The sequence below is a fragment of the Alosa alosa genome, chromosome 18 (genome assembly GCF_017589495.1).
Source record: "Alosa alosa isolate M-15738 ecotype Scorff River chromosome 18, AALO_Geno_1.1, whole genome shotgun sequence".
NCBI lineage: Eukaryota > Metazoa > Chordata > Actinopteri > Clupeiformes > Clupeidae > Alosa > Alosa alosa.
In genome coordinates, this window is record NC_063206.1 from 29349418 (window position 1) to 29366937 (window position 17520).

A 17520-nucleotide genomic window follows, 5' to 3' on the forward strand; every position below is an offset into this window, starting at 1 on the left:
AACGTCAACCGCCCATACTAATATCAAGCTCGCCCTCTACTGACGGAGTTCTCGTAAAAGTGTTAGGTTACCAACAGAGAATGTCTAAAAAGGGGAGAACTGCCACTCTCGGAAAACTTCCGGTTTCTGAACTGGTTGCAGTTCCTTTTGTGGTTCCACATGAGGGCGCTCGTCCACGAGTGCAGAATGCATGGAGGTCTATGGAGCTGTACCCCTCAAAATCCACTTTTCTCGGGATATAATTTTTTTTCAAGTAATTTGAGTATTGTATTCTAAAGGGGAGGCAAAGAAAATACACTTGGTTGAGTATTATATTTTTTAAAGTCACTTAATTGTTCTAAAAAGCCTTTAAAATGTGTCAATGACGTCATTCATTAGCACAATGCTAGCGTGTTATGTGCAACAACGACCCAACCTGTAAGAAATCAAAAGGACATAGGTACTCGTTCATTCAACTTTTGACCTATAACCCATGTTGAAGTTATACAAACTACAATCAAATCTGAGATTTGTCAACGACAATCAGGTGAAAGAGACAAATTTAGCCGTCTAGCTCCATTGACTCCCATTCATTCTGCACTCATGGCGATCGCCCCCAGTGGAACTCTGGTGGAACTGCATCCAAAATTCGGTACAATGGGACTAAATACGGAGTGGCAAGGCTCTCCGTAGACGGGCTCTGGTTACCAAGCTGGTGATTTGGATAGGTCCAAGAAAACTACAAGTCCCAGTGTTATACTCATAGGTTGTCAACCATCTTGGTTCATACGCCCGGCGTAGTGGCACGTTCTGTGTGTGTACATGGTGAGGAACCGTATGCTGCTCACCCTTCTGCAGGGGACTTGCGTGTAGCACACTATATCTTGTTTTACCCTGTGTGGTGTAATTTAAGAGTAATGGCTGAACCAGTCACTGAAATGTGTGATCAGCTAATTAAAGCTGTTAACGTTATGATGGATCCTGAATCGAGCCAACGATATCGCTTGGAGGCCCTAAAGGTAACATTAGCCTAACCCACTATCGTATAAACGTTAATCAACGGTACAGAGGTTAACCTAGATGGTTAAAAAAAATCACGTACTATCTCTGAAATCTGATTGCCTCCCATGATTTGTAACTATTCATCACTGAATATTTTAACGAGGATAAGGTTATTGGTCACTCACAGATCTAGCCCACTTTAGCATTTTGGCTAGCTTCTAACCCACCAGGCCACCCATGCAGTGCTTCGCTCATTGCTAGAATGGAAGGCTATCGTTATGACTACATTAATCGGTCATATGACGAATACAGCGAAACATTTTACTCATCACTTAACAGAACATTCGTCTCTCTTAAACAAATCCTTAACCTGAAAGAGTCTCGTTCGCGCCTCTTGTTAGCAGGAGCATGAAGCTTCCAGCACTCATTCAGACACTTGCTGTATCAACGCTAACGTTGATGCCATGCTGTATGCGGATTGGATAAATGAAATTCAACCTAATTGATGCATGACTGCACGGCAAAGAAATATGTTTTCAAGATGCATGGCCTGCACAAATAGTATTGCTAAACTATAACGTTACTCTTTTGCAGTTCTGTGAAGAGTTTAAGGAAAAATGTCCCTTTTGTGTCCAATGCGGTCTTCAGTTGTCAGATAGGACACAAAATCCTGTGATAAGGCATTTTGGTCTTCAGATTTTGGAACATGTCATCAAGTAAGTTTATACCACTTAACTTGTTGCAATTAACTTTTAATTATAGACTAATTTGTGAACCGGAATAATTGTACTGATTTCAATGATTTGTCTGTGTAACAACAATGTAGTCTAAATTCTTTCACACAAACACAGAGGTGGACAGTAACTAAGTACATTTACTTGATTACTGTACTTAAGTATGATTTTTGAGTATCTGTATTTTTCTCCACTACATTTGAAAGACAAATACTGTACTTTTGACTCCACTACATTTGAAATATAGATAGATAGATAGATCTAGAGATAGATAGATAGCATGAAGATGAGCATGAAGTACTGTTACTTTTAACCACATTTGATTCTTTAAAGGCAATAATGCAGTAGACTATCTAAGATAATCTAATCATAATTGAGTTATCTGGTTTTGTATTCGGCTGTAAAAATGTTTTAGATTTGTGAACTGAGAATGAATAATTGATTTAAATTATATTATTCCATCCAGTTATGAAAATAGGTCAAATGTTTTTGTTGGATGTAAGAAACTAAAGGTCCTATGACAATAAAGATTACATTATATTATGTTAAAAAGGAAAAATACTTGTACTTCTGAATACTAAGTATTTTTAAAAGCAAGTACTTCTGTACTTCAACTTCAGCAAAAATCTGACTTAGCAACATTCACTTGTATTAGAGTAATATTTGACATGGTGTATAGGCCCTACGTAAGAGATAATGTATAGAACGCCGGTCATTATCTGGAAATAGGTCCCGACAGGGCGAACCGGACCCCGACGCGCAAGCGAAGGGGTCTTGTTCCGCTATGAAGGGATCTATTTTATTATTATTATGTATGTATTAAGCTTATGAAGAGCCGTGTAATTATTATGACCGCCCAAGAGCCTGCCGCGCGGTCATATAGGTTTAGTCAGATTTTTTTTTTTTTTTTTTTTTTTTTTTTTTTCGCATGCCCAAATTTCCGTCAATGATTCCCGGGACACTGAAAGACCGGGGTACACAAAACTTGGTGGGCATGTAACCCCACATGGATAGCATGGAACCATCGCTTTTTCGTTTTGATCTGTAGCCCCCGCTGGACTGGACCCCGAAAGGAGGGTAAGGACACAGTTTTCTGTGAATATCTCGAAAACCGTAGGGTTTAGGAGGCCCATTTTTTTTTTTTTTGTATGTTGATCTCAAGGGGCCATGTCAACCCATTCCATAACCACTCATTTCATGTATAAGCCACCTAGTTAAACACAAAAAGTAAAAATGAGGTGTTGTAATTGAAGGTATCTGTGACCTAACATAGTCAAAACTGCACGAAATTGGAAGTGTAGGATCATTATGACACCCTCTGTATGCACGCCAAGTTTTGTGGAATTCCGTTCATGGGGGCCACACAATAAATTAATTTATGTTACTACACCAACTGGCCTGTAGGTGGCCGGAGACAGTTTTCTGTGAATATCTCGAGAACCGTAGGGCCTAGGAGGTCCACCTTTTTTATGTATGTTGGTCTTAAGGGGGCATGTCAACCCATGCCATTACCACTTATTTCATGTATAGCGCCACCTAGTTAAAAATTAAAAAGCAAATAATTAGGTGTTTTCATCACAATATCTCTGGCTGACAAGGTCAAAACTGCACGAAATTAAAAGTGTAGGATCATTATGACACCCTCGAATGCATGCCAAATTTTGTGTACTTTTCGTTCATGGGGGCCTTACAATAAAATAATTTATGTGTACATTTAGTGACGTACACCAACAAGGATTCCCGGGACACTGAAAGACCGGGGTACACAAAACTTGGTGGGCATGTACCCCCACATGGATAGCATGGAACCGTCATTTTTCGTTTTGATCTGTAACCCCCCGAAAGGAGCGTAGGGCAGACACAGTTCTCTGTGAATATGTTGAGAACTGTAGGGCCTAGGATGACCATTTTTTCCCCGTTTGCCTCCAGGGGTCATGTTAACCCATTTCATGTGCACACATGTGTGCACAAACAGATACACACACACACACATACATTCACAGTAATCATACGTATGACACATACTCACACAGTAGACATATGTACGCTTGCATGCACAGGCACATACGCAGGCACACACACAAGCACACACACACGCACACACTCACACACACACACACACACCCACACACATAACATAAACATAACACAAACAATCAAGAATTTCTCAGAATTATGAACAGGCAAGATGGAGGTGGGGTTGTATAAAATGAATTTTACATGTGAAATCTATGAACTAATCATGTTTTGGTACTTGTTGTCTAGCAGATACCAGTGAGAATTGAGTGTGGATAATGCAATTTAGTGAGACAGAATCATATAGGCCTTTCAGCGTGATTTCTTTTTGTGGAAAAAATGTGCTGGACTGGGCGGCGGTCATATTTTGTACCGCTCTGCGGTACATCTAGTTTCACTTAGGAATTGTGTACTTCGTCCACCTCTGCACAAACATACGGGTGTTTTTGGGCGGTAACCAGGTATGCCATGCTGTTGGAGGTGCAAACAAATGCTGCATCGCCATTGAGATCATATAATAAGGAGCTGCTCAATAGAGTGCGGATCAGGCTGCAAATTTCTGTCCGAACCCAGCCCGCGTCCGACAGAGTTGCGTCCGAAACCGACCCGAACCCGACAGGCATTTTCATTTTTATGTCCGAACCCGACCCGAGCCCGACGCAGATGATGCCTCAGTTATTCCCATGCTAGTAATTAAACGTTCACCTTTGTGGATAGCCTGTCTTTTTAGCCCATTAAACGGAACACACAACAAATTGTCTACAGAATCAGATGAGCGTGCACGCACGCAGGTCACACACAGTGCACATTAACACAAGAGGCCCAAGCAAGCAAAGCCTATTGAAATAGAATTCTTACTATTGACAAAAAGTCTTGAAATGAACTGCAACAGTCTTCGAAGCTACAGTGCCTCTGTCACTGATCCATATGCAGCATCGACATTAATTGGGGCAACTCGAGGAAATCCTCATCCAATTGAACGAGACGACCTTATAGCCTACCGGTAGCTGTCTTTACCACAGGCCTATGCAACTCAAATAATCTTAAAATCTTCTGATAGGCTAACAACTTTTTTTAACGTCACCCAAGACTGTGCTTATGTGCGAAATGTGCATAAACATTTGTTTATGTAGTCGTGACAACGCGTGTGCATTTTAGGCGGCATGCCTGAAATGCGTCATCACGATAAACAAATATTGCACACAGGAAGAAAGCTATTAGGGCTTTTTTACATTTTACTTTATTCTCAAAAAATCATGTATGCATCATGTAAAGCAGACCTGTTGGTTACCCAACATAATAAGGAATTTTAAATGTAAAGCTTCCAATGCATATCGCCCCCATGTGTCCGAACCTGAACCGAACCCGACTATAATTTCTAAATATTTGTCCGAACCTGTCCGGTCGGGTATCCACACGGGTATACTGCTCAAGGGTTATAAAAGTATTTTGTCGTGTTTAGTTGTATAATGAAAGCGCAGTTATTATAGCCATCCATGTGTGTTTACTTCTGGTTCCTTGGCTATCAATTTGGTAACTAACAGTCTTTAGAACACTAAAAATATCGGAGGTGTCAAATGTTGAATTACTCCAGTGTATATTTTTTAAAGTGAATCACTCCTATGATGTATTACTGTTGTCTATCCGATGTATTACTGTTGTATATCCAAAGTAAAGTGGCTCAGTGTTTCCCACAGAATTACATTTTATTTGTGGTGGTAGGTTTGCAGAATTAACAGTTTTTAACAAATTAGTGCAGCATGGTTGATGCTAACTAGATTTAAGCACAATTTAGAACAACCTGGAAAATTATTGTGTGGTGGTCAATGTTGATATTGTGGTGGGCCGCCACAGATAAGTCAATGTATGGGAAACACTGTGGCTGTTTCGAAGTTAACTGATTGATGAACCGATATTGTTTGCACCTCCAAGTGGTCTGTGACATATGTTTCTGTGAAAGAATTGTACTGTATGGCAACAATAATGTTAGCCTACTGTCTAACTTGTCTTTCCCCATTCAAACTTAGGTTCCGATGGAACAATATGTCACCCCAGGAGAAAGTTCACTTAAAAAATTGTGCCATGGAGCTCTTATCAAAGGTCTGTGCTGTGATTCATTTTAGTGTAATTTTTGATTTGGATTTGTTGGACCCTTGAATGATATTTTTCCCCTTTAGGGAACATATCCTATCTTGATGGAGGAAAGTCACATTAAGGATGCCTTGTCTCGCATTATTGTTGAGATGATCAAGAGAGAGTGGCCACAGAATTGGCCAGACATGCTGAAAGAACTGGAGACGCTTACTACTTTGGGAGTGAGGATTATTCCTTCAAGTTTCTATTTTTGTCTGTTGACACAACTAGTGTCCACTAGGGATGTCACGGTAAACCGGTTTTATTATTAACCACGGTGTGAAACGTCATGGTTAATAAATCGTGAAGGCTCTCCTACACCGCCTTTCCGTTGACTCGTACATCTGGTACCATAGACAGATTAGCGCAACTAGCACAGAACCAAAACAAAGAAACACCAATTGTGCACTCAACAGAAAGTGCTGCTTGTCTTAGCAGAAGAACAAGAACAAGACACTGTCAACAATGGTTTATATCAGCCCCCAAAAAAAATGGTGCACAGCAATACCCTGAAATTAAACATATCACAATTCCTAATTTTATTATCAATACTTTTAAGAATGACAGTGTTGTTTTGCAGTAAGATGCATGTTCGCAACAAGGCGTGTGTTTAGTGCCTCGCCTTCCCTAGCCTGCGTCTTTCCTCCTCACACATTTTCAAGCTGCAGCTGTCATGCCAAATACAGCGATACATGGCAGCTAGTTTAAGTGATGCTGAGGCTGGCCAAATAATAATAGGCCAATGTTAAGTTGATTGGCTCACTTTCATCTGTGAAGTTTGTATAGCTAACCTACCTAGGCTATGAGATTTAGTTCATTTAGGCCTACTGTTTGCCTAATGACATTTCAGAAATAACCTACGCAACCTATTGGCAAACGTTTACATCTGGAGGAAGGAGGACTAGGAAAAGACCTTGTGACAGCACGGAAAGACGGCTGACAGGAGGAAATAGACCCCGCCGGGGCTACAATGGGTTAGCAGCTCATTGTGGCAGTAGCCCAGGCTTTACTAAGCTATGGGCTACACCCTATCAAGCTACAGTACGACATAATGAAAAAATACCCCTAGAGTCAGCGAGAGCAGGGGCAGAAGATGACCTGTGATAGACATGGTTACTGACCGTGGAACAAATTTGATTACGAGTAAGAAAAACATGTCTGTGGAAACCACTAGTTCAGAGAAAACTGAGAAGAAGCTTCAGAGTTTGGAAAACGAACGTTAAGGGTTGTTTCAAGGACATGTTTGTGCATAGGCAGCCACTCTGAAGCAGTAAAGGCGATTTAAAACGAGTCAGAAAAGTCGAGACGGGACCAGTCGTCAAAATGTCGGTGTCCACCACTCCAAAACAAACCAGAAAAGGGACTCAAAGTGCTAAATACCGGAATTATCCTTTAAATTATCAGGAGAGAGACTACAGCCTTTGACTTCATTTTTTTCCAAAAAGGGAAATACAGTTTACAAAGTAGAGTAATTATTTTATACTATGCAGTGTCTTACTGTGAAAAAACAGCAATAAATAACCTTTAAAGATCAAAACCTCTAAAGAATGTGTTTGTGTGATTTTATACATTAGTACTGTTGTGAAAAATATTCACGCAAAATAATCGTAATAATCGTGATTATTCATCAGACAATTATCGTACCACCAAAATCTCTAATCGTGACATCCCTAGTGTCCACCAGAAAAACTGTAAAGGCAGACATAAATGTTTCGATGTACGGTTACTCTCGAAGTGTAATGAAGTTGCCTATCTCATTTGATTTACTTAGCAGTCATCTTTCTATATGTAATGATGACACCTGTCCTGCTGGATTTGACCTTTTTAGGAAGCTCAGGCAGAGCTGGTGATGCTGATTCTTTTACGATTAGCCGAGGACGTGATAACGTTTCAGACACTGCCCACACAGAGGCGGAGGGATATCCAGCAAACCCTAACCCAGAATATGGATGGCATCTTCAGTTTCCTGCTCACTGTCCTGCAGCTCAATGTGGACAACTACCGCAAATTGGTTGGTGAATATCTTTATTATAAAATTATATGCTGTGAAAATGGACTATGTATGAATTTAAGTATACTTTTGTTTTCTTTCCTTAGAAATGTGTTGCTGGTGAAGAGGAAAAGGTAACTGACTGGTGGTGGTGTTTTGTCTTATACAGTTGATTGAAAAAAATGTAATTGTTGATTATGTGAAAAATTAATTGGTATACAAATCAGGGTTTCCACTAGGATATTTCTTGACGGTCCGATGTTTAGATGTTTATTTTACCCCACAAATGTGATCTTCAATAGTTTCAATAGTAGTCTGTTATAAACGCAATTATTCAAGACATTCCCAAATCAGTTGATACACTACTTGGCATGTGACAAAACATACGTGCATACATTTCCGACGTTTTGTGACGTTCAGAACATACTGCAGCAACATTGTAGTATATGACGGAGGCGGCTTTTAGGTAGTTACATGGTAGTAGGCTAAGTAAAATAGCGATTTTTCAAAGTTAAGGTTCATCAGAATCCTGGAATATGCCCACTTGACAACGAGAGATCTCCCTAGTGAGTACTAGTACTAGTACATTTTAGAACTAGAACTAGTTGAGAAATTCAATCTCCCATTTGTACCTGCTCTTTCCCAATAATTTTACTGCCCATTACTGTTCTGGCTGTTTTTAACCTCCAGGTTCCCATACCAGGTATACATATAGCAATTTAGGACATTTTCAACAAGATTTCTAACACTAAAATGACTCTAAGGCTAAGTTCACACCGCAAGTGTTAATGCTCTATTTGGATTTTTGGCTCAGATCCGATTCTTTGTTTTGCTGTTCAGATTATCTTTTAAAATGTGGCCTATATCAGATTACAGTGTGAACTGTTTGCAGTTCCGAACTGACCCGTATGAGCAAAAGAACAATAACAATGACATCAGCTAACTCCCGCCGGCGCATAATTGTGACAAATGTCGATGTAGATTGACGTAAAAGTTGATCAAATCCGCCTTGATTGTTCACACTGCGGCCACATTGAAAACAAATCAGACCTGGGTCTGATTCAGGACCATATATGGAAGTGCTCTAAATTTGTTCACACTACTTCTAAAGAAGTCTGAATAAATCAGATTTGGGCCACTTTTGCCTGCAGTCTGAACGTAGCCTAAAATGGTCTATCATTTCTAAGCCTACCATCAATGATGGACAGAACTCATAATGGGCCTGTCCTCCATGCATAGTAGTAACAAAACTAGTAAGTCAACTGTATAGCATGCATATAGCAAAGTGTCTTGTCATAAAAGTGGTGTTGCTTCTTTAAGAACAAAGGAGTGGAGAAAACGCTGATGGAAAACTAGGAGATGGATGAGGGAAGCTGGTGACTGAATCTTAGTTAATCAAGCAGATTTATGGATATGGAGTTATTTATGGAGTTTGAATGAAAAAAACTGCAAGTCCTTTGACTGAAGCTGTATGTTGCATCTCTGTTGCTCACAACCTGCTGTTAAAGTGAACTGGATTAGCCCTGAAGACCCTGTGATAACTGCTAACACATCTCCTGGTAACATTTAGAAAATCTAAGATAACACGTTAAATAAATTAAATTAATCTACTAAAGTTAAATTTTGGTATTCCTTTGTCTGTGTCATCCATGTGACCATACTAGGGATGCACGATATATCGGCGGCCGATACATTATTGGCCGATAAGTGAAAAAACTTAAATATTATCGTTCTGATAACAGAGTTCCGGCCGACAAACTAGGCGTATGTAAGCCCCGCCTGCCTACACTGACCTACTTAAGCTTGGTTGGCTATACTTACTCAAAATAATGTCAGCAGTGTGAATGTATTTCACCATTCCAACAATATCTGTGGATCTGCGTTGAATCTGTGCAGCCCAAAATCCTCTCGTGAATGATCCTCCATTAGAGCCATCTTGTGCTGGTGTGGAATCAAATAAACAAACTCTTCCATGGGACGAGTAGATAAGTTCGCTTGGGTTTTGTATTATTACTGAGAAATATGCTAACCATTCCTGCTTCAGTTCCAGACAGGTCATCAGTGCTGTCCCCAATTAACTTTTCACAATTTTTTTCAAGAGTAAAATTATCGGTTATCGTGTCAGTATCGGCCACAACAAACCAATAAATATTGGTTATCGTTATCGGCCCTAAAATTCCATATCGGTGCATCTCTAGACCATACATAACCCCATCCAACACCAAGATTATCAAGCACTGTGGTAACCATAATTAAAGATTTAAACAGTACTAAGCGTTATCAATTTTAACATGATTTACTCTTAAACCGGTAACCGTTACATCCCTACCTTACAATCACAGCCCTAGTTGTGCCCATCATTTCTTTGCTATGCCATTTTCATTTGTTTCATTATCTAAATTAGTTTGTTGAATGTAGAGTCAAAAGCAAAGTGTGATTTGCATAAACCATGGAAAAATAATGTTGGATGCCAGTTACATCTGTCAATTTAAAATTATTTCAGAGGAAAATTGAGAACGGCAAGTTTAGGAAGCATCATTTCATGTTAGTAATTTCGCTTACCACCAATGATGGACAGAACTCATTATAGTCCTCAATGGTACAGCAGTCAACAAAATAGCACCTGACTTCAGTGAATTGCGAGTGAGTGGCTGGCGACAATGTATGAATCGTTTTTATATATATGGAGTAAACGCTCAAAGCAGATAAATGGCTAGAAGCTGGGAAAAAGCTATAGCGACCAAATTAGAGTTTGTGAGGGAAACTTATGTTTAGTTTCAACTGTGGGTAACTGAATACTCCTCTCTCTCCTCTGAGTGTACCTTGTTTCCGTCTACTCTGTTACGCACAACCTGCTGCAGTAGAAATGAAAAGGGGTTAGACCCGAAGGTTTTAATAACTTACAATGACCTGTCTGGAACTGTAGCAGGAATGGTCAACATATTTGTAATAATACAAAACCCAAGCGAATGAAATGCAAATATAATACAAAAATACAACTACTTATCTACTGGGTCGTCTACAAAGAGTTTGTTTGTTTGTTTCCCCAATTAGCATGGTAAAGTGCAAACACACCAGCACAAGAAGGCTCTAGATAGACTGAGCTCCGCTCTGCTTAGGTTAAACGGAGGATCATTCACGAGAGGATTTTGGGCTGCACAGATTCAACACAGATCCACAGATCTTGTTAGAATAGTGAAATACATCCACACCGCTGACATTATTTTCAGGAAGAAGTATAGCCAACCAAGCTCAAGTAGCTAGGCAGACGGGCTTCACGTAGGCCTAGTTGGGAAAATAGGGCTTTAAAAAATATTGGCGCAAATTAACGGCCAGAATTTGGGAAGGGAAGAATAGGGAAAAAGGGAAGAATAATAATATTTTATCTTTTTCACTTATTGGCCAATAATATATCGGCCAACGATATATCGTGCATCCTTATTTCTAATAGAAATTTTAAATGTAAACATAACCTATTATATTCACTCTTCACCTCTTGTGTAGGCTAAGGCTCACTGTCGAGTGGGTGTGGCTACTCTAAACACACTGGCTGGCTACATAGATTGGGTGTCAATGGTGCACATCACTAATGGGAACTGCCGTCTCCTGGAGGTGTTGTGCCTGCTGCTAAGTGAGACAGAGCTGCAGTTGGAAGCAGCAGAGTGTCTACTCATTGCCATCAGCAGAAAGGTAAGTTCACCACCCAAACTTTTGCAAGGAGTTCCAGAAAGCCGACAAAAACATTATAGCATAAACCTTTTTATAGTCCGTTAATTACTACGTCTTAGTAAATCCATGGTAAATTATTGTATATTATTAGGTCATTATCACAGGTAACATTAAGGTAAATAGAGAAACTACACATTAAATATTAAGAAACACCTCAACTATTACCAATATACATTGCATACAGAAAGTATTGACAGCACTTTACTTTTTCCACATTTTGCTATGTTTCAGACTCTTCTTAAAATGGATTCAATTATTTATTTTTTCTCATCAATCTACACACAATACTCCAACACCCCACAAAAAAACTGGTATTTGAAGTGTTTTGTAAAAAACTGGGGGGAAAATGGTGCTCTGAATACTGAATACGGTGCTCTGTTGTCTCAGATAGTTTCTCTAGGTCTAATTGACGCATTTAAACGCACCTGGGATTGGGCTACACCTGCTTTTAAAAGGTGAAATGTTTCACTGCAAAACAGACGTGCACTGTTTTCATACATATGGCGGAATACCTAATTAATCACTATAAACACTTCTCCCATGTGTGCGATACTCACACTTTTCCCTCAACCTTCCCATAAATGCATATGTATGAGTAAGAAAAGCGCAGATAGCCATTCTGCGCTCCAGTGGCAGGCAAAATGCTCTTTGATTCACGTGCAATCTGTTTTGTACATACGATGCCATGTTTTAAGGTGCAATTAGCATCAGAAACGGGTGATAATTCGGCGGTAATTCTTAGTACATCAGGCTAGAGCCCGACCGATTTATTGGTGAGCCGATATTTGGCATTTTCCAATCTATCGGTATCGCCATTTATAACGGCTGATAAATATTTTTAAATTCAGTAAAGGTAAGCCGCATATTGATCCTTGATTTAGGCTGCATTTCCAGTATTGGAGTTGTGTGGTTTGTCCAGCAGAGGGCACAGTGACTTGCTGCAAGACACATACTTGACTTGGTTCCACTTCACTTCCTACAACAAACGACAACGGTAGCTTATGGTTTCACAGCTTTGTGGCTTGTGTGTATTCATGGTTTGATGATTTTCCTGTGAAATGTAATTGCCATTTCTTCTTGAAGCCGAAATAAACCTGAGAATGCTAATCAGACATGCTTGTTTTTTACTGCAGTAACGTTTATCTTAGAGCCATTGGTCACCAGCTTAATGTTATGTCCAAAGGTAGCAATGGTAAAGGGGAACGTTAACGTTAGCATTGGTTGAGTGAGGCTAGTTTGATTGTTGGTGTATTTGTGAAACATAAACACGGCTATGCCGAGTAACTTAATAACAGCACTGTAATCTCTTTCAACTGTCAACCTATTCATTATTTGACCATACTAACAGCTAAGTTAGTTAGCCACAACGCTAACGTTTGTTAATGCCATGGTTTGCTTTTGGAGATAAGTATCCTAAACATCTGTCTGGGACAATTCTGTTTGCTAAAATGTTTTTCTGCTGTTGACTCGCTCACACGGTCCTTGGTGGCCCTGTCAGTGCTTTGTAAACTGACCTTGTAGAATGCACACAAAATAAATGTGAGCATCTGAAACAAGAGCTCTGTGCTAACGTTAATTCCCAAACACCCACTACTCCATAGTTTCAATCTTTCAACCTTTGCTGTCTTGCATTTCAGCAAATGTGTTTACAGCAAGTAAGGAAGTGCATGGTTTACACAGGCTTAAAGTCAAGTAAAGTAACAGATCAAACATACTTGTAATGTGTTTTGCTTGCATAAAGGGGTAGAGTCAAAGCATAAACTGCTCACAATGTAGATTGTGACAATGTGGTTATCACAGAACAAAGATCTGACAGATCTTATTTCATAAAAACAAATTACTATATAAGAACCTTTCATTAGGAAACCAGATAGTTTTTTCGTATTTGATTACATATGTCCGACCTTGATCAGAACTTTGTTATGGGAGAAAAAAAATCTAAATCCCATATCGGTCTGGCCTGTGAGTTCAGCTGGCCTAATTTATGCATGTTTTAGGGGAAACTGGAGGATCGGAAACCTCTCATGGTGCTATTTGATGATGTCGCCATGCACTACATCCTCTCTGCAGCGCAGTAAGTGACCATTCAATATTTCCGTTCTGAAATTACCTTAATCAGTATGTCAAGTTGTAATACATTGGAAATGAAATGTGAACACACACACACACAAGCAACAGTCCCAGCCTCTGCGATGCTGTTTTGTGAACAATATATATTTAAATTTTACTCACTTTTGCTTCATTTTAGGTCCGCAGATGGGGCAGCTATCAGCAACAAATCCTCTACAATGTGAGTATTAGTAAACAGCACGCTTCTCAAGGTCATAATCTAGAATATATTGTTATATATTGTTGTTGGCTTTTAAAACTATTTACCATTTTTGATATGTTTAGGGATTAGTAAAGAGTTGCTCAAGTCTGTTGATGTATCTTATTTAGAACCGATAAGACAGCTGTGGTTGTGGAGAGGCATTACACTTTCCTGAAAAGGCTGTGTCAGGTGCTCTCAGCTTTAGGGAGCCAACTATGTTCACTTGTGGTGAGTAACTATATACCATATAGTCAGGTATCAGTTACACTACCATTCAAAAGTTTGGGGTCACTTACTATTTACATGTTTTTGAAAAACAATTTTTTGCCATTAAAACAACACCAAATCAATCAGATATATAGCCATAAGCAGCAATAAAAAGGGTCCAAGCAGGCCATATTATTTCTGTACTTTTGTCTCATTATGCATGTGGTATTTGTCTGAGTGTCAAGAGCAGGTCTCAGCTAGTGCTGGGCGATATATCGGTATTACGACTACGACCGATATATTTTTGAAAGCGATATGTAGTTGAGACAATATTGTCATACCGATATAATATGTTTAACTAGAAATGTAATGCCAGAGGAATTACAATAGTGGATGGAAAGCTGCTTACAGAAATTCACGTGTAATGTGCTTTCCGGTCATCCATAGCAGTTGCAGTCAGCCTGATCCTCCAGTAGCAGAGTGAAGTGGCACCTAACAGAAATAGAAGGGGGGAAAAAAAGAGACAATTGTTAGATAAATATGTTCAACTGAACAACAAACTAACAGCTAAGCCTACAATCAAGTCATTTTACGCCACAACCTACCACTCATACAAACATAGTTCAAAACGAAGGCTAAGTTTCAGCCAGTGACTGTTTGCCATAGAAGGCCATTTCCCTCGTCAGGCCAGCTATGAAAGGTGGCTGACAATTTGAGTGTGAAGGCTTAGCACTACCGCTGCCACTGCACACAACCCTAGAAACATTCCCGAGGTCTAGCTAATGTAATATAACTTACCTACTGAATACTCGGTTATCGCTTAATTAAGGTATGAACTTACACGACGTAATACCAATATTATCAAACTTGCTAGAGTTAAACTTAACGTCCTCTCTAGACGTAGCAGCTAGACTACGAGTTTGTTGTTAAACAGGTAACGTTAACGCCAACTTGCTTGCTTGCTTGATTAGAAGATAACTAGCCGAGTCATTTTAAACAGACTTCACACACTCTATTAGAATAAAAAACACAAATTAATTGTAACTTACATTGGGTGTGGTTTCGTTCAGCAGACACCAAGAGTGTAAACTTTCTTCAAGAGGATGGCGTAAAGTGCTCTGTAGGAGTCAATGATGCTAGGAGAAAGCTACTGCGCATGCGCACAAGTTAATTACAGGATTTGTAGTTTTAGGGAGCGCCAGATTGTATGCATTAGAAGCTGAGACAGTTGGATTCACAGGTGACACCTTTGCCAGTGTTCTGATTAGCCCGGGAACTACTCTAGGAGCTTAAGGAGCGCAGCTGGCTTTAGGCCATTATGACATCACAGCCTCCATTCAAGTCTATGGGGGGAAATGAGCTTTTTAACATTTTTAATCCCCTATTTCTCAAAGTATAAACTCTGAAATAATAACTCTCTTGCCCCAGTCCAGACCTTCAGAACGGTTATATCAACATGTTTGTATGTTAAGCGGTTAGAGTCGCATTTCATTCTTGAAAAGGTAAAAAGAAAAGGTTATTATAATAATAATAATAATAATAATAATAATAACTAGAAAATGTAATTTCGAGGAAATTACCAGTGCATGAAAATGCAAAACATACTGTATATTAACATAAAATACAAAACAAACTTTTATTTGGAAACAGTTGTGGGCAGAGGAAACAGTTGGCTGGAGTCTTAGTTGATAACAACTGACAGTTGAAATGGCTGAACAGTTAAATAGTTGAGAAGTTGAAATAGTTAAATTATTTAATAGTGAATTATTGTAGCAAGGACATTTATTTTGAAACAGTTGTGGGCAGAGGAAATAGTTGAACAAAATCTGTAGTCTTGAGAGCCAGATTGTATGCTTAAAGACTGAGACAGAGTATATAGTTTAAAAGTTAAATGTAGATAGTGTAATGGATGTTGATAGACAGAGAGTTGAATGGATGTAGATAGGCAGATTGTTCAATGGATGTTGATGGATAGTTTAATGGGTGGATGAGTGAATGGTTTGAAGAGGGTGAATGGATAGAAAGTTGGATGGAATGTGCCTTATATCCTTGTAGAATGGAGAGACACAGAGAGAGTTGGCCTAGTTCAGCAGAAAGCAGTTGATACAGGTGCAATCAGTTTAACTGGCTCTTTGATGGGGCCTAGTTGAGCAGCTGGAAGTTGATACAGGTGCAAATCAAGTTAATTAGCCCATTGTGATGTCATCAGCCCAATGTTAAGTCTATGGGGAAATTTTGAGTAGTTTTTAATTAATAGTTTAAAAAGTATAAAAGTTACAAAGATGATGAATACAAAGCCCAGATGTCCTAAGTAAGATCTACGTAACAGTTTGAATGAAGTTTCTACGTTAAACGGTTGAAGCTGCATTAACTGCGTTAGAAGAAGAAGAAGAAGAAGAAGAAGAAGAAGCCTAGGAAGAACAGTACAGTGCATTTTCATGCACTGTAATAATAATAATAAGAAGACGACGACTTTGGATAACAGAACAGTGCATTTTCATGCACTGTAATAATAATAATAAGAAGAAGAAGAAGAAGAAGAAGAAGAAGCCAGGAGATTTCAAGATAGTGGATTCCATCCACTATAATAATAAGAAGAAGCCAGGAGATTTCAAAATAGTGGATTCCATCCACTATAATAATGGGCCATTTTATCAAAGCCACTTGCTCTTCTGTGTTCAGACTATTCATAGCAGCTGCAGCTCTGCTCAACTGCGCCCCTTGTGTATGCACGTTCTCCCTTGCAGCACTACAAACTTTCAAACATGACGGACACCGAGTTAGATTTTGTTTACCGTGATCGGAGGTTGGTGCTGGGCTGGCCATATTGTCGGTACATCAGCGGTTAGACCGAGAATTCTCGTTCCACTGGAGCTCCAAAAATCCACTGGAGCTCCAAGCGGTTTTGTACACGCAGCCTTACAACACTGTTTACAGCTCTTCTTCGAGTCACAGTAAAATGTCATTTTTGGTACATAGCTAATTTAAATACACTTAAAACACACGATATAGCAGGTCTAAAGTCCTCACAGAGACAACCTACACGCTAATTTTATTAAAAGGATATGCATGGCACACGGGGACTCGCAAGCAGTAAGGGGCATCCATTTGTATGATTCCCGAAACTCCGGGGGGGGGGGCAGTAGACGTTACCCAGCATCGCTTGGAGCACCTTTAAACATCTTTTAAACTGTTTTATAGTACAACATTTCAATGCTAGATGGGAAAAGTTATTCCATAGTTTAGTAGTGTATAGAGAATTGGGCTTGACTAGTTTGAAATTGAGGAGGATGTAGATCTGCAGCTTGCCTAGTGGCTTAAGAATGAACCTGAGCATTTGGTTTAAAGTAACACATAAAAAGCTCAGGAATATTCCCTATGCTTAAATATATCTTAGACTTAAAGGTATACTATGGAAG

General features: G+C 39.4%; 1 protein-coding gene across 1 annotated transcript in view; it reads left to right on the top strand.

Moving 5' to 3' along the window:
* The first annotated feature begins 747 nt into the window (after positions 1 to 747).
* The window catches only part of LOC125311531 (exportin-5), a 46511-nt gene continuing 29738 nt past the window's right edge, over positions 748 to 17520 (top strand). Inside the window, exons 1-10 of the mRNA XM_048269692.1 lie at positions 748 to 998; positions 1576 to 1697; positions 5759 to 5831; positions 5909 to 6046; positions 7693 to 7875; positions 7962 to 7988; positions 11359 to 11544; positions 13581 to 13657; positions 13832 to 13873; positions 14023 to 14122. Of these exons, the coding sequence (XP_048125649.1) occupies positions 897 to 998; positions 1576 to 1697; positions 5759 to 5831; positions 5909 to 6046; positions 7693 to 7875; positions 7962 to 7988; positions 11359 to 11544; positions 13581 to 13657; positions 13832 to 13873; positions 14023 to 14122 (1050 nt within the window). The 5' untranslated portion in view covers positions 748 to 896. The remainder of the gene's footprint in view (positions 999 to 1575; positions 1698 to 5758; positions 5832 to 5908; positions 6047 to 7692; positions 7876 to 7961; positions 7989 to 11358; positions 11545 to 13580; positions 13658 to 13831; positions 13874 to 14022; positions 14123 to 17520) is intronic.